The following is an 18,142-nucleotide window of genomic DNA, read 5'->3' as shown; positions in this document are numbered from 1 at the left end:
GGACCAAGCAGATCCGAAAAGCTTGAAGAAGGTGCTAAAGCACTAAAGAAACTAGTCGATACCGAACGGGAACAGTACCGACGATCACTAAAAGCCTTTTGGCCTTAAACTGAATTTTCCCAACTTGAGCTAAGATAAGCACATCCGAACCCAATGGCGGAAAAAAACAATCTAAGGATGGAGAGGATGCCCATGCGCACTTGCGTCTAGGGGAGGAGTCACCTATCTCGTGATACTTCGAAGACTCTTCCAGGACAACAATGTGCAATCATCCGGACCCAACACTAGGCGGCGATCTAAGCACAGATATGAATTCAGCAGCCCACATGCCTCGAACACTATGCTTTAGTAGAAGGATCTTAATTTTTCTCCAGGCTTGCTCAACAGCTTTGAACGGTTTCTTTTTGCAGTCACAAGGGACTCGGGCAGAATGTTTCTTTCTGTAGATATGTATAGCCTCTAATCCACTATGGCTTATGGAAGATGCACAAAACATTAGGGGTTATTTAAGAAATAGTCCCGCAGCAAGCCACCTTGCTGCGTTGCACTGCATGACAGGTAAAGGGCAGGAATGCACCATATGTAAGGCAATATAGCACATTCATACCTTTTCCTTTGAAATGGCATCCTAGCATCAACACAGGCACCTTTGCATCACGGTGTCTGCATTGCATGCAGGATTGTTTTTTGTGCAGGAAGAGGCACCTTCCTGCACAAAAACGTTTTGAGATTCATTCCTCTGTGTGCTGCAGGATGCAGCGCACACAGAAGAGGACGTAACAGAGAAATAAAGATATTTATCCTCATTACGCCTCTCCTGGGACAGTGCATCTTTTTGGTGCATTCCCAGCTTTATAGTTCTGGTAAATCTGGGACAGCGTCAAACCATAGGAGTTGTGTGGGAACACCCATACCACTCCCATGGAACACATTCCCAGTGCAGACTAAGGCAACGCAGCACTTAGTGCTGCGTTGCCTTTCTCTAGATTTATGGAGCCACTCCTCTTTATGCAAAGTGGCCTTGCGTTGCTTCCTAAATCGGACTTAAGGTTTGTATTACTCTTGCACCACATTGCATGACGCAAGAGCGACACTAACCACCTTGTAAATGGGCCCTTAAATTTGAATCCAGTGGCAGCGAATGGTGAGTTTTAAGCTCAGATTTTATAAGATTGTTTGCAAAGATGTGTGATTTTTAACTAAACAATTATTCTCCCTCCTTCGGATGGAGTGGTAAAGCATAACCCAAAGTGAGGCTTTAGGACCCACGCAATACTAATACAAAATCACCACAAGGAGTATATGCAGCTAGGTTCTGCTTAATGGTCTACCCATCAAACACAGGGGTGCCTTTCACTGCAAGACCACTTTCTGCTTGGAAGCTTGACTGTACAACGGGCATGCGGTATGGCTTTGCAAAACAGTCCCAAACTACCCATGAAGTACTAGATAATTGACTAGGGTGGAGAACAAAGGAGTTTGTCATATTTAAGCTGCACAAGTAGTGACCAGGGCCAAATGAGGAATCCTGATATTACCCTTTGGTAGATCCAGATCAATATGCTCAGAACATGCAAGTTAAGTAGTTCAGCAGCACCCAATACAGTAAAGTCAAGAAATTAAAGCAAAAAAAAAAAAATCCTCAATTCAGTTCAGTCAAAAAAGACAAATGCAATCAAGAAAATGCCTGAAATCAGTTAAGTGAAGAATAAAAAGCATTAGTGTGCGCAGATATCCAGGGACAGCAGTTTGGTCCATATGCTGGCCTCATTCAATGTTTATGCATCCATGAGTACATTAGTCCAAGAGGCTAGGACTCTGGTACAGACAATTTATACGAGCTGCGGGATCATCAATTATCCTTTCTAGCAAATCACAGGGCAAACTATGAACCAGAGGAACTTTTATAGCTTAGTGTTAGTAAGATAATGTGACAAAAACCAGGTTTAACTGGTAATTCAAACTCATTGCCAACTGTAACCAGTTCAATGGTCTGATCGATGCATCGCTCCCAAACCTGCAATCACACTTTACTAGAACAATTAGGAATAGATGTGAAACTTCCATTAGAATGGATATAAAATAATAAACATTTATATCTTAAACGTTCAGCTTTAGGCCTATGACCCACATTTATTAAATCAACAGTCGTGGGATTTCCAATCTCAATGGACATGAGATATTCAATGTAAATCCAATTACATAGTAGTCTCATCTCTGCAAAACATCTGCAAATACCATAGCCACACATGGACTTAAACGTAGTTTTGCTTGAATACATTTTTTCCCAGAACATATATATATTTTCTTACAGGAGATCAATTTTTGCATTTATCTATCAACCTTGTTTTCTTCAGAAGTGGTGCTTAAGGAAAAGATACTCTTTCATGCTCAAACTTTAAAGAAACAAAACTCCCTTAAAAATAACTATCCAGACTGTCCTGCTCCTCAAACAGGTTTTATCACTGGATACTTTGATGAAGGGTAAAGAGAAAGAGTGCATGAAAGACTAGCTGAAGAGCAAGAACCTAATCCCTTTTCCAAGACAACTGAAAGTTTACATTTTACTTAACCCCTTCCATGCTCATGACGGAACGGTTCCGTCATGAGCCACGGTTGAGCTGTGCTCATGACGGAACCGTTCCGTCATCGGCCCGCCCGCGCACGAACCCTTCAGCACCGCGGCGGAATTCGCCCAGCGCTGAAGGGGTTAAAGGTGTCTTATTGAAGAGCATGAAAATGAATCTTTGTTAAGCATCCCCAAATGTTAGAGACAGTTTCACAGCTTTAGTTCACACATAAATGGACTGAAAGAGGCAAATTTACAACTATAGAGAAACAGAAATTGATTCTAAAATACAGGCTCTTGATGAAACTGTAAATACATCAGACATGATAATCAAAATATTGCTCTAATTTCTGGTGTGCCAACAGGGAGACTATGAGACAATCAGACCCCTTCCTTTAGAGCTTTCAATGTACCTTGGATGGAACTACTTTAGCAGGGACAATGGTTGCCACCGAAGAGCAGATGCATGCGATTTTTTATGGGAATCAATTGAATCCAATAAAACCCCTGCTTCAAGGTGTATAGCAGTATTTATTTCTAAGACCGCTTAGGATTGATCAAGAATTGTTAAAATGGTGTTCATTTAAGTCTAAAATAAAGTGTACGATTCAATAAGACAACCATTAGTGTAATTTAATTCTTTCTTGCCACCTCGAATCAATTTTTATAGGATAAAACAGACCTGTCAGATTTCTGAAGCATGATCCAAGTCACTAGTGATAAACATGTTACCATTTATTGTTGAAAAATTGCCTCCCCATTGTGCAAACGTCTCCAATTGATAGGTGAATGCACTAATGGACCCAACCCGAATGTTAACATTTGTTTATTTACAGCTAATTTTCTTTTTTTAGAAAACAGTTTAAATAAGGCAAGTAAGCTGAATAACATTTTTTTAATTTTGCCATTTTGGTACTAAAAGGTCTCCAATACTTTGTTGCCTGTCCTGTACAGCTTTTAAAAAAATAGGGCAATACCATTTTGTTTCCTACTAATCTATGTAGCTAAGATGCTACAAATATGTTACAGTCAGCTAAAAAGGTATGTGTAAAATAACATTAAATAAAATGAAAATCCTAACTCCTAACAAACACTGAAGACAACAAACTAAGAAATTGTTTTATTAGTCATCCTATCAAGTCCTTTTATGTTTTCTTGAAGTGGTAATGGTTCAATTTCACAGGGGCATATTAAATAAGCTAAGAAATCATAAGGGGCGTGAAGGAGCAGTAAGCACCCCTCAGCATCAGACAAAGGGGGGGGGGGGGGGGGGGGGGGGGGGGGGGTGGAAGAGAAGAGAAGAGCCCCTTACAGGTGGAAATTGAAGATCAGTAGCTGAGACCATAAAATGTTCGGAAAAAGAAAATGCTTTTGGTTTACATTCCATATAATGGTGGTCACTGCTGATGTAACCGAGTTGAAAAAGGTAATCCATTTCCCACAAAACCACATATTACCCTTTTCTCATCCCGCTCCTCATTCTTCAAGAATAGATGTTAATGGAACGGTATACTTGTTACACCTAATTTTGTAAAGCAAACTTCATACCAGGTTTTTTTTTCTTATTTTTTTTTAAAATGTAGCTTAAATATACTGCATTAAAAATCAGTGCTGCTCCTCTGACCACACAAAATATTAAAATGCCTTCCAAAGGTGGCGATGTACTACCTAGGGACAAGCATTTTATATTTATTTGACCCACAAAAAGACTCACTCTGGAACACAAACACTTGGGGGTAGCGAAAGGTGCAATGCATCAGACAAGTCATCTTTAACCAAGCGGTCTTGGTATGACTACTGAGCCAAATACAGCTGCTTGGATTTTCTAATGTGCTTTAAAAATATTCACAAGTTCATAAATCAACTGTAAAGAGCATTAACAGGGAGGTGACAGATTTGGTGGGACTATTTTAAAATGTAAATGAATTACGACTAGGAAGTTAGCATCACACAACACTAACATCTTGCCAAATTAATTTTGCATGTCACCGACACTGTGAAAAGTAAAGAAATCACAGTGTGTTACTTGAAACCAGTTTGTAGTTGGGGGATGGGGGGCAAAACAATACACAATTCTTAATTTAAGAACAAAAAATAAAATGAAGTGAAAGCTTTAGGGTACACACTTTTCACACCTATATTTCAAGTTTGGAAACGCATATTTTCAAGCAGCAATACAAAAAAGTATCCATGAATAATGCATAATCTCTGAAAAATTATGAAAACATCCCTGCTACCATTACATTTCTAAATACAAAACGGACTACCATATTGTTGCTTCTGTGTAGCAAGAGAAGTCCATTTTCAAAACAGATAAAATTCAGTCTTTTGGTGTGAATGGTATGAATGAGTCTTAAATTTGTTATAGTTGTTTAGGATCCATAAGCATGCAAAGCCTTTTTAGAGGAGAGCCCAGCCAGGGCATCAAGATTGACTTTTAAAATCCAGGTTAAGATAAGGCTGGGAAAGCCTCTGGATCATCCACATCAGGAGCTGATGAAGCAGTCAACTGCAAAATAAAGTCAAATAAGAATCAGTTACATGCAAATAAATGACTCCTTTAACAGAACAGCAACAAAACTACCACAGTTACTTAAATTGGCAGTCAGGTTTATGATTTTGTAAAAAGATGGTCAAAGAAAGCATTGCGACTTCTCACAGTGGATGGACCATCTCCATGGGTAAACTATATTTTTACATTTCCTGATTTTCACTCAGTGCCCATGTTAAGAAAAAAGCACAAAAAAAGCAAAGTTTGCAGGTGTTGGCTGCATCACTCAGTAGTAGACACCACTAGCCTCCTGATGCTCTCCATCCTACTAGTAGCTCATCCATTCATGAAGGTCAGGCAGAGGGGTCATAAATCCAGTGTGTAAGCATCCTAGTTTTACTTTTTAACTGCTTTTTACAGACAAAAAACTAGTTTTCCATCTGCATATATTTATTTTTTTAAAGCCGATAAATAGGAACAAACTAGGCTTCTTTTAAGTGACCTCTCTGTGTGGTCATTAATGAATTCCAGGCAGGCAGCTGAGCAGATCCACATGGGGGGAAAAAGAACAGGACGACATTTCCGTAAAAACAGCATTTGTCAACATACATTTGTAGTGTACTGCCAATATTTACCTTTGGGTGTATGGTTCTGTTAAATCTGGCTACTTAATTTGCTAAACCGTGACAGGCCTTTACCTACGAGTGCGTGCTTATCGGTTAATTGTGGAAATATACAATTTCACAACTTCATCCAATTATAATTTTTGGGGTGAATAAAAGAATGCTAAAAAATATAAAAATAAAACAAGGAGCCAATGTGTGTCCGACTGCTAATCTCGAGGGCCCTTAATTCTGTGACTGAGGCACTTCAAGAGATTGTGTTCCCCTGCCCGGTCGGCCATACATATGCACAATACAAAGAGAAACAGCAGCCTTGTGAAGCCAAAAAAAAAGCTTACAAATCAACAAGGCAGAGATTGAAATTGAATGTGCTGGTCCTGTAATCACTATATTGTTTAACGAGCACAGAATTGGGTGTTGATGATGTCGCCAGCATAGAAGTTGAAATTAATCACATCATATGCAGCGTTGGCATCTAGGGATAGTTGCTCTGAGGCAAAGTTATAGGTATGCTGGGTGGCTTATGCAGAACTTTTCCCACCCATGTATTTATCTCCCGTGACAAATCGCCATGCGTTTCCTGTGAATTTCTGCATCAATTGAATGATCCGAAATGGTTACTTACTGGTGGGGGTAATTTTGTAGCTTTTAGATTTTTCTGGATTCACATGCTATGAAAAAGTAAGCCATCTAGTGATTGGGTCTGGAATTCTCCTTTTAGTCCTCTCATTTTCTTGTTGAGCATCGTCTAGTAACATTTAGAACCTTGTCCAACCCTCTCCTGATATCAGACGCCAAGCCCTGGAAACCCCCGGTGTCTGGTCACCATCTGCAGAGTCTTTTCTTCTTTCAGCAACTTGGTTCTTCACCTTACTTTAAATTGCCTATCGAGTGCTTCAAAAAGCAAAACTACCCCTACCAGTAAGTAACCATTCCAGTTTGCACCGTGAATCTTTTCTGGATTCACATGTGCACTGTAGCGGTACCTCGGATCATGATGATTTGGTTTTGAATGAGCAGAACTTGCAAACAAACACTTTAGTACCTTCTTTCCCACTTGAGATTCTTTATTCACTTGGATACTACACAATAGTGCTTTGTGTGATTGTGGACTGAGTTAAGACCCCAGTATGGGTACTATTGACTAAACTAGAAAGCTGGGATACTGTCAAATGGGCTCTCAGACTTCAGTAGGCTACATAAACTTACTGCAGCCAGAGTCCAGTATAGTAGGAATGGAGTTTTATCGGAGAACTTTCCAATCAATGGGGTTAGACAGGGCTGTGTCTTGGCACCATTTCTCTTTTTAATTTAGATTAACTCTCTGGGTGAGCACCTGATAACTGCCCCCCAAGATCAACACGAGAGACATTACTGTGCTGCTTTATGTAGACGATGCCGTTCTCATTGCATGAACTGCTAATAGTCTCCAGATTTTACTAGATGATTAATAGTTTTATGAGTAGTTTAGGACTAAATACAAACCGAACCAAGGCCTTTGTAATAAAACGAGGCCTTGAATTAGCAAAGATCAAAATGTTTACTTGGTGGGGAAACAATTATGAAAACCCCACATTTGACATATTAGGGAATTCCGATAGACGTAGATTTAACTGGAAATTTCTCCTGAATGTACGAGCCAGTCAATTCACGAGAGCAACTGATGCAGTTTAGATTTTCCAAAAGACTGGGTCACAAGCCACCTAGAGAAATGCTTTGTTTTTAAAAGTAAATGTGTGTTGCCACATTTGGCGTAGGCTTATGGGGGTACATTAGTGGCAAATCTCTACAAATTGAGTACAAGTTAAGACTACTCCTGGCAGTTCCACACCTAGACTGCCTACTGCCATGAAGTTGGGCTGGACTATATAGATCATATCAAGCTACAACCACTTTTGTTATGGCACAGAATCTGGAAAAACGCAGAAGCCCAGCTATTTAGAACAATCTAGACAATTGTCCAGCTTCAGACAATCCTGTAAGACATCCCCGGCTTAAATAAATTAAAACTAGTTTTAAAAGGCTTGGTGCCCCAAAATTTGATTTTACCCTTCATCGAAACTAAAGCTCTCTTTGATAAATAAAAACAAGCACAAATGTCATGGCCAGAGACTGGAGTGGGAGGGTTAGAAAACACCCTCTGGGTTTTACTTACAGGTTATTGTAAATGAGACAATATCCTTCTGACACAGTTTTGTCTCCAAACAATACACTTTCTGCTAGCCTTAACAGTACTAGGCACATGGCTTTCGTTTCTCCCTTGTCACCGGGAAGCCCCAGCAGAACAAAGCACTATGCACTTTTTGCACATTTTACAGTGCACGAAGAATGCAGTTTCTTCACCCAATACTAAGCACTAGAAACCAGATCTCATGTCACTGCATTTGCCTATTTGCACTGCCTGGGAAACGAAAGTTATTCATGTTTTAAATTACATATTAAGTGCTGTAAAGGTACAATCTTATTGAACAATTCTCATCATACTGATGCCTTTTAATACTTGTTTTTAGTGTTTAACAAATGTCACTCATTTTATGAATTTTTAGGTTGCATTTGCTTTTGTTGTGACTTATGGCTCGGTAGAGCCAAATAAAGTATTTGATGGTGTGGACTAATGTCCCAGTGGAAACCCTGCATGTGTCACTTAATGGGACATCAGCTAGCAAGACTAAGGGTGGCACTTTTTTTCCTTGTGGAGTGTACTCCTAGCTTTGTTTCGAAGCCTATGCTAGCGTTCTTGTGACATTTGTACTGTCTGAGCTATCTTGCGATGACGCCCCTGTTATGGTCTGTGAAGGATACAAAGAAATGGCTCCCTTTCCCAATGCTTTAGTTCTCTAGGTAGTACATTGCAGCCTTACATACATCAAGTATGCTGGGCTCTTTTAGCTTTAGCCTTTGGCTCCTGGAAGAAACCCGATATCTGGATAGTTTGTTTTATGCAAAACTGATTATGACCTTTGGTAGGAAAACTTGGGTCGGCTCTCACAACTAGACAGCTTGTGTATATGCATGTATGCTTCTTATGTGACAAGTGCTTGTAACACAATGACTGAAATGTAATTTGCAATTAGGAAGGATGTTTTCAGTGACCAAGTTTAGTTTTGCACTGTGGAGTAGTTCAAAGGGGCCCTCTTATAAACTCAATTCCTTTTACAATGAACAACTTGAGGTTCAACTTAAACTGAAATTTGTGCAACTGCCTGTAGATGACTCGGGCAGTTTTTTGTTGTTGTTTTTTTCTAAGGAGAGTACTTGAAATGTATCATACCCTGCAGTGCTCTCTTTATATCTTGTGGAATGGTTTCCAGGTTTCCTGCAAAAGGATCCATTAACCTTTTTTGTTTAATGAAATATGATGCAGAGTATCTTCTTGGATTGGTCTTTTTGAAGCAATGTCTGCACTCCACATTCGTTTATGAATGCCTTTGGTCTTATTGAGAATATCTTTGTGCGTGCTTTACATTTAGTGTTATAAATTGATCTCCCTACTGCATAGTAGAGGTTTGAAAAGAAGCTAATCAAATGATATTTAAGTCTTAGGCCAGGGTCTTTCGTTGCATTTTGGTAACGTTTTGGGGAGGAAAATGGCTCAGTGATCCAACAATCACCTCACATCTGCGTTGATCTGAAGGTTAGCACTCACACAGAAAAAGGATTCTTACAAAAGCCATTATAATCACACTGAAAAGGGTGTACAAAACCTTGAGGCTAGACTCTCCAATAGCAGTCTGTGTGGAATGGACACTAAGAGTACTTTTCCATGATAAAGGTCAAATAATCTTAGCTAAATCTGGCCTCGGTTTTTCAAATTGGGTTGTTTCTTTAGCAATCTACTTAACCAAGCAGCAGATGCAGATCCGTTAAACTTAAAAGTACAGGAAGCGCCTGTATTTGTTCATTTGAAGTCAGTCCAACCTAGCAGTAGCGTCAAATGTCCAGCACGCCGAGCAGTCAGGAACCATGCAATCAAGTTTAGCAAATAACCATGGGTGTAGCATCTTTCAGAAATCCTGGAAAGCAGATCAGGTCTGTACTGTCAGCTGGACCTTTTTAGGAGACAAGACGACCAGTCAGTACGAATGCTAAAAATGTCAAGATCAGACATTAAGCTGGGATGCCACCATTTTCATAGAACTTAAGACAATGAGAATTCTCGTGTTATTCACCAATGTTTTAAGTAGAAAGGAAACCGAATAAAAGTTTGATAGATCGTTCAGAATTGCATTTACTTTGGAACTTGGCTGTTGAAACTAAATAGTTACTTGTAAGAGCAGTATTTTTTTCTGGGCGTTGCTGAACAGCTGGTGCCTGCGCTTCCCTCTGATGCAAGATGCCTGCCCCGGAAATTCCTTTTCATTGTTGCCATGTTCAGATTCTCCCAACCTAGCCTTTTAATGGCTTTACAATTTTCCTTTTCTTCCGACCTTTCCGTTGAGCAGCTGTTAACAGGTATCAGTTATGGTTCCCCTACAGTGTCTATGTTAACACCTTAAACTTTGGCGCTTTGAAAAACAAATAAATCCCCTAATTGTCTGCGATGTGATGGTGGCCCTTTGGACTTCCTCTATACTACATGGTCATTACGTATGCAGCAGCGCTTGTGGCAGGGTGTACCGACCAATCTTGGGTCTTCTCATGCTCCTTCATTGGGATCACAGCTTCACCAGGCCTAGCCCAATTCCCTTTTCCCAACGTATGCTTCCACAACAGATTGAAATTCGATTGTCTCCAATTTTCTACGTTGTGGCCATATACCAGAGCTACAGATAAAACAGTGTCTGATGCTAACAGACAAAATCTGGACAAATTGAAACTGATGGGACCTTTGGACTCAGAAGTCAGCACGGATACTCCTCCAGTCACTAGAGGAAAACAAACAGCACAGGCGTAGCATCTCTGCCACGGAATGACTGCAGTGCACCTTTCAGCTGGGGGGAGGGGGGACCATAAACTTGATTGTCAAGTAGCAGGACTGAACTTAATTCCTAGAACACTGGCACAAAGCTCAGCGGACTGAAAACAATCTAGTGAGGAATGCTCAATAAACAGTTTGCTAAGGAGCCACAAGATCACCACACAGCTGATGTTCAGGAGGAAACAATCACTTGGGTCAAAGAGCTGCTCTATTGCAGTCATGAATCAAGCATGGGGAGTCTGCATCATCCCAGACCATCCTGTGCCGGTTGGCTACATCCATTTTGTGGGGTTCACTTCTGCAGGTGGATGGCGATTTTCCAATTCCAGGTTCATTTCAACCAACCTTCCAGTCCTCCAGAGATCGTATTCAATTAGTGTTTGCCAATAAAGCTCTACTCCCTTCTGGACTTCAGTGTTTCTGGCACTACAGTTAGGGACATAACTATGGCATGGCTTGAATGGCTACCCCCACCTATTTTCTTAATTTTATTTCCTAGAAACCCTTCACAGTGGGTTTCTCTTATTGTCAGTACTGATAACCAGTATCCTTTGGAGTGCCAAAGTGATAGATGGGTTCAAATTAGAGTTGATCCAGTGCCTCTCCAAAACAATATTTGCCGAAACTAGTCAAAACTCCTTGGCATCGATGCTGCAGGGAGGCAGTTTTTGCGATTGTTGCAGCTTCTAACCTAGAGATCAGTGTTGCCGAATTGCCGCTACATGGCACATCTGCATTATAGTATTGGTCTGTTTTGAGTGCGCTGTGTCGCACTGGTTCCTCAAGAAAAGTTTGAGCTTCTGGAATACTCCTTTCATTATGAGCACAGCAACAAAAGTGCAGAATCTCAATTCTGAATTTAGCACTGAGCACCAGGCAAGGCATAGCTACCACTCCATGCCACAGGAAATTTGTTAGTAAATACTTCACCCTTTACCACCCTCTTTAGCATGAAAACGCTTTATAAAAGACAAATTCTAGAAAGACAGAATAATGACTAAGGTGAAGTCTTTGAGGACATTGAAAACTTGCAGTACAGACTTCACAAAACCAAGATTAAAGCCAAAGGCCAACCTTTATTTTACTTTGACCTGAACAACAGAGCAGACCTACAGCAGCAGATATTTAAAACTAAACAATCAGTATTTCGCTGAGTACAATAGAAAAAAACCCTGGCAAACATTCAAATTAAGGATTTATATGGAGGCCAGATCTCTAAAGTGAGAGGCTTTTAATCCTTTTTGCATCTTTACATTTTTGCAATCTTTACATTGTTCAAAACATTGGAGGGTGTGTCTAGTACAAGCCTGTACTCAATTTGTTCTCATGCAAAGGTACCATTGCCAAATGCATTAGCTATGAATATATTTGTGGCTGCCTGACAATCACCGCATATGTATATGGGGAGGAGATACAGACCAAGTAAGCCTGCACTCAAAATACAATTGAATACACAAATTAATACTTACAACATCAAAAGAGCGAGGAATTCCTCCAGGCATTGCAGACCTAACATCATGGGCTGGGAAAGGTTTCTCTGGCCCAGGATGGAACGGAGCAACTCCTGGTTCACTGGGTGAAATCTAGAAAGAAATTTATATTTATTCGAGAATTCAACTTGCCTCCAAAAGGGGTCAAAAACTTTACTACTGACAAATGAATTACCCGTTACAACCGCAAAGTCTTTCAATTTTTTGTACTATAAGATTGCTTTATACAATACCAGCTGAGGAAGATAATGGGCCTAAAGTAAACAGACTTAAAAGTATAGCTTAAGTGGGAAAAAAACAAGCATTGGAAATGCAATTGGTTGTGCATTTGCTTGAGTGATTGGCGTGAATGACTTTTTTACTCGTGTGTTATGAAGTGTATTGGTGTGTAGTGGAAGTTAAGGTTGGATTGGAATGGTTAGTTGTGGAATTGTGTGGAGGGATTTGTGTTGTGGAATTAGGTGGCATGGTGAGCATTGGAATTATGTGGATAGTAATTATGTTTGTAGTGTATTGGAATTGTGTAGTGAGTGGGCTTGTGTGCTGTGGAGTGTGATGTGAAATGGTATTTTGTGTTTAGTATGCAGTGGCAATTGATTACGCGTGGAGTTTAATTATGTGGTTTGCTGTCAAATTATATGGTGTGGATTGGAAGTGTGTGGAGTTGAACTGTGGACAGCTTTGCCTTTTTGGTGATGGGGAAAAAAGGGTAGGAGCTAGGCTCCAGTTGTGTCTTTAGGTGTTAAAAATAAAAGACAAGCAAATACATATTACAGAGCTTCCATCACTCCCAGATCCCAAGCATGGGTGTTTTTTTAAGCCAGGCTTTATTTGCAATTTGGTAAACGTTGGGGGGGGGGGGGGGGGGGGGGGAGGAAAACGGCTCAGTGATTCAACAATCACCTCACAAATCTGTATTGATCTCAAGGTTAGAGCTTGAACCCTGGAAAGGCAAACACCCTCTTCGGAGGTCAGTAAAGTGAGTCGCATTAAACCATTATTTACAGAGCTTAGAAGCAGAAGTTGATATAAACATTGTAACTAGTAGAATTACAGTAATTGTTTGAATAAGGATTGTGAATTCCTATATTTATAGATCTGATTAACTCCTTATTCAGACAAAGAAATCTGGCTTGGGTGAGCTAATCAAGCATAGTCCTGGGAAACTGGACATCCCGGTTATTAATTTTTACATTTATTAATCTCCAGCGATACTAAAAGGATTTTATTGCGCGAGTGAGTGTGAATGAGAATCAATTGTTCTTTGGAGGTAAGCAGTCGTGTAGCTTAAACAGTTAACTCACCTAGGAGAGCAAAGGGACTAGATAACAGCTTGAAAATTCAACAACATGAAATAGAAAAAATAAAATCGTAAAAAGACGGTTCTCAGTAACCTTGGGACCGCAAGAGATGTATTCATGGAGCGGTCTGAGCTGTGAAGACCAAGTACAAACCGGTTTTTGTAAACTTTTCAAGCGAGGAGGCAAGGTGCCATCTGCCTTTCTTGAATGCCTGAAACTGGAAGGGGAACACTTGCAGTTTTGCAAGTCCTTGCCAGAAGTAGCAGCCTTTAAGGCTGGTGTTCAAATGCAGAAGGATTAGGTTACTTACATAGGAAGCATCAGTTCCTGGCACGCAGAGCTGTGGATTCACATGCTTTGCTTACTCCTGCCATCTAGTGTTGGGTCAGGATGTTTGCAACTCCATTGTTAGATTGTCCCCCTCTTGCTGTAACACAATCGAGGGAGTGTAGTAGAGATGTCCATGTGTATGTAATGGAAAAAAGGAGAACTGCAACAACTACAGGTGCCCGAGGAGTTGGGAGGGCGCATGTGAATCTACACCTCTACATACCAAAAACAGATGCTTACTGGGTAAGTACCAAACCGTTCGAGGCATGTGTACTGTTGATACACATGCTTTGCATAGACTATATAGCAGTATTCTCCCAAAGCAGTGGCTAACCGGCAGGGTTTGCAGTTGTTTGGAAAAGTGTCTACACTGCTTGCCCTACATTGGCTTGTTGACGTGCTAACACATCCACACAATAGTGTTTGGTAAATGTGTGTGGTGTGGACCATGTTTCTGCTCTACAGAGGTCAGCTATAGGAATGTTACCTAGAAAGACCATAGATGCTCCTATTAGGAGTGGAATGCGCTCTAGGAGGTAAAGATAACGTTTTCAGCTTTAGCATAGCAAGTTTGAATGCATTTAACAATCCATCTTAAAATACCAGATTTAGAGATAGGATTGCCTTTGTGAGGTGTAGCAAATGCAACAAACCGTTGCTTTGTCTTATGAAAAAGGAAAATGCTACTTACCAGTATGCATCTGTTCTTGGCATGTACAGCTGCAGAATATCATACTTTTGCACAGATCGCCATCTGGTGTTGGGCTCGGATGCTTGCACCTTGTTGTCTTGGAAGATGTCTTTTGTAGTCACGAGATAGGGGACTCCTCCCTTGGACGACAGTGCGCATGGGCATCGACTCCATCCTCAGATTGTTTTTCGCCATGATGGGAAATGGAGTTTGTAAGAAACAGAAAAGATATCCATGTGAATGTATCTAAGTAAGATAACACTGGAACAGACAGGTTCCGGGGAGGCAGGTGGGCGTATGGTATTCTGCAGCTCTACATGCCAAGAACAGATGCATACTGGTAAGAAGCATTTTCCGTTCGAGGCATATGAGCTGCAGAATTCATACTTTTGCATAGACTGTCAGCAGTGTCTCCCCTAGCGGTGGTCACCTGTATCTGTTGCAGTGGTTTGGAAAAGTGTCTTAAGAACAGCCTGGCCTACAGTAGCCGGTTGCTTTGCCTGCATGTCTACACAATAGTGTTTGGTGAAGGTGTGTGTAGTAGACCATGTCGCTGTTTTGCAAAGGTCTTCTAGGGGAATATTCTCTAAGAATGCCATGGAAGCCCCTAGTTTGCGTGTTGAGTGCGCTCTAGGGGGAATTGTTAATGTGAGTTTTGCCTTCTGGTAGCATATTTGAATGCATTTGACTATCCACCTGGAAATCACAGCTTTGGAGATGGGGTTACCTTTGGGAGGTGGAGAGAAAGCTACAAACAGTTGGTTTAGTCCTGTCAATGTAATAAAGTAAAGCTCTTTTGACGTCAAGTGTGTGAAGAGCTCTCTGCTACGGAATGTGGGTTTTGGAAAAACACTGGTAACTCTACAGATTGATTAAGATGGAAAGCAGAGATTACATTGGGAAGGAATTTAGGATTGGTTTCAAGAACCACCTTGTTACAATGTATTTGTAAGAATGGTTCTTTTATGGATAAAGCCTGGATCTCACCTAATCTCCTGAGACAGGTGATTGCAACAAAAAGCTGCTTTCCATGTAAGGAACTGCAGTTCACATTTGTGTAAGGGCTCAAATGGGGGACCCATGAGCCTAGTAAGGACAATGTTTAGGTTCCACACCGGAGAGGGTGGCAGTGTGGGAGGAATTATCCTTTTAAGGCCTTACTTAAAGGCTTTGATAGCGGGTACTCTATGACAAATGTATTTTGCAGCTAGGCGGCAAGGGCAGCCAGATGTAATCTTACAGATGAGTATGCTAGATTACATCTTTGTAGATTGAGCAAATAGCAAATGTTCTGAATGGAAGCATCTAGCGTGTCAATTTTGTTATTATTGCAGTAAATGACGAATCGTTTCCATTTGGCTGCATAGCAAGCTCTAGTAGGTCATCTAGCTTCTTTAATAATGTTCATACAGTCCGGTGGGAGGTTAAGGTAACCGAACTCTAGGACTTCAGGAGCCAGATTGCAAGATTCAGTTGTGCTGGATCTGGGTGTCATATCTCCAAGGTTCTGCATCAGCAGCTTTTGGGGAGAGACGTAGCTTTTGGTGTGGAACTACTGAGAGTTTTAGGAGTGTTGTGAACCATGGTTGCCGTGTCCATGTGGGAGCAACTACGATCAATTAGAGAGTGTTGCTTGAGCTTGCATACTACTAGCGGAATGAGTGGGAGTGGCGAAAAAGCTTACGCAAATCTGCCTGACCATCCATATTGCATTGCCATTGGACAACAGGTGTGGGAACTTGGCGACGAAAGGTTGGGCATTTTGTGTTTGCGGCGAACAGATCTAGGTCTGGGTGGCCCCACATCTTGAAAAATGGTTGAAGCACTTGAGGATGAAGTTCCCGTTCATGTATCTTCTGTGTCTGACGACTTAGCAGATCTGCAATCTGATTGTGCACTCCTGGAAAATGTTCTGCCAGTATATTAGGGGAGGAGCTGGTTTAACTGCTAGGGCGCACTACCTCGGACCTGGGTTCAAGTCTCGGTAATGACGCTGAACATCCTGTGATCCTGGGCAAATCACTTAATCTCCCCGTGCCGAACAAAAAAAATAAAAATGAATGCGTGTCCTCATGCAACGTAACTGGTGCTCTGTAAAGCGCTCTGATACCAGATTGGATTCGGGTCAAGTTCGCGCTATATAAAACTCTGCAAAATATATATATATATATATATATATATACGGCACGCATCAAGCAGGAAACATTGCAGTCAATTCATCTTGCCTTACGCGTTTCGAATCATTTCTTCAGAGGCTTTTAGAGCGCACAGGCACTCACCCACATCCTTAAATGCTAGATACCACGGCCCGCATGGGCAGCCTGAATGGGACAATCTTCTGCTGCATTGTGGGAATTGGAGTGCTCAACTTTATAATCCATAGATGGATGCGCTGTCTTACTGCCTGAATAAAATGGTTTTGGCTCTGGATGGGCCCCCGCTTGTAACTCAGTCCTTAATTCACCTCAATGTGGGGCATCTGCGTCTGGATTAAGGACGGAGTTACAAGCGGGGGCCCATCCGCCCCCCCCCCCCCCCCCCCCAAAATGTATTCAGGCAGTAAAACAGCGCATCCATCTATGGATTATAAAGTTGAACACTCCAATTCCCACAATGCAGCAGAACACTGTCCCATTCAGGCTGCCCATGAGGGGCGTGGCATCAAGCATTTAAAGATGTGGGGTAGTGCCTGCGAGCCATTTTCATCTAAAAGTCTCTGAAGAAATTATTTGAAACAAATAAGACACGATGAATTGACTGCTATAATGTTTCCTGCTTGATGCGTGCCGTCTGTACCTTTTAATAAAGGTTTAAAGGTTGAACCTTCCGCAGCTGCAAAGAATGTGTTCCTCTTTGTTTCTGTATGCAATACATTGCTGTCATTGTCCGTGCGTCCCAGGATAGTCTTGTTGAGGAGATGCGTTTGGAATGACTTTAGCGCTAGAAATATTGCTAGTAGTTCTAGGTGATTGATGTGGAGCACTTTTTGTTGAGTGGTCCACCTGCCCTGAATTGTGTGGTTTAGGAGTTGGGCTTCCCAGCCGGTGAGTGATGAGTCTGCTGTTAGCGCCATCTGTGGAACTGGCTCTAGGAACGGCCGCCCTTTGGAAAGGTTGTGTGTGTTCCACCACTGCAGAGAGCGATGTGTGCGGCTGACCACCAACACCAGATCTGTAAGTTGACCTTGAGCCTGATTCCCCCGACGTGCTAAGTATTCTTGTAAGGGGCGCATCTGAAATCTTGCAAATGCAAGAGGCCATCATTCCTATGAGCTGCATAAACACTCAAGCTGGAAGGTAGTGTTGTGGTTGACATTTTGTGATGAGGTTTTGCATACTGGCTATCCTGGCCGGGTTGGGGTATGCTAGAGCTTTGGAAGTGTCTATTGTAGCCCCTAGATACTGATGTAGGTAGGAGGGCTGTAGATGTGACTTGGCATGGTTTGCTGTCTGTAGAGATGAATTCAAGACCGGTAGGAACAGTGAGTCTTACTCCGACCGGACTGGAATGGTCTGGAGGGTGTAGAGAGAGGTTATTGTTTCAGAGAGGGGGGGGAGGGGGGGTGATGATATGAGTGTTACCACAGTCTCTCCCTTTGTCGTCATTTACCCTGTACCGACCTCTGAAATATCCCTTGTTGGGGGATGTGTGTGTGGGGCTTTTATAGGAGGAGGAAGCAGTGTCTGCTGATGTTCTTGGATGCGCCCCTATACAAAGGAGAGACGAAAG

At 41.6% G+C, this 18,142-nt stretch overlaps 1 protein-coding gene across 2 annotated transcripts in view; it reads right to left on the bottom strand.

Annotated features, from left to right (window-relative positions):
* Positions 1-2,107: 2,107 nt before the first annotated feature.
* The window catches only part of LOC146834780 (SERPINE1 mRNA-binding protein 1-like), a 99,054-nt gene continuing 83,019 nt past the window's right edge, over positions 2,108-18,142 (bottom strand). For both annotated transcript variants that reach the window (XM_085602318.1, XM_085602319.1), the window contains exons 8-9: positions 12,071-12,184; positions 2,108-5,078 (exon numbers count right to left, since the gene is read on the bottom strand). In XM_085602318.1, coding sequence (XP_085458444.1) covers positions 5,019-5,078; positions 12,071-12,184 — 174 coding nt within the window. In that variant the 3' untranslated portion in view covers positions 2,108-5,018. The remainder of the gene's footprint in view (positions 5,079-12,070; positions 12,185-18,142) is intronic.

This window comes from Triturus cristatus, chromosome 4_2 (genome assembly GCF_964204655.1).
Source record: "Triturus cristatus chromosome 4_2, aTriCri1.1, whole genome shotgun sequence".
NCBI classification, from domain to species: Eukaryota; Metazoa; Chordata; class Amphibia; order Caudata; family Salamandridae; genus Triturus; species Triturus cristatus.
Note: the sequence above shows the minus strand (reverse complement) of the source record. Positions and strands in the feature narration are given on the sequence as shown.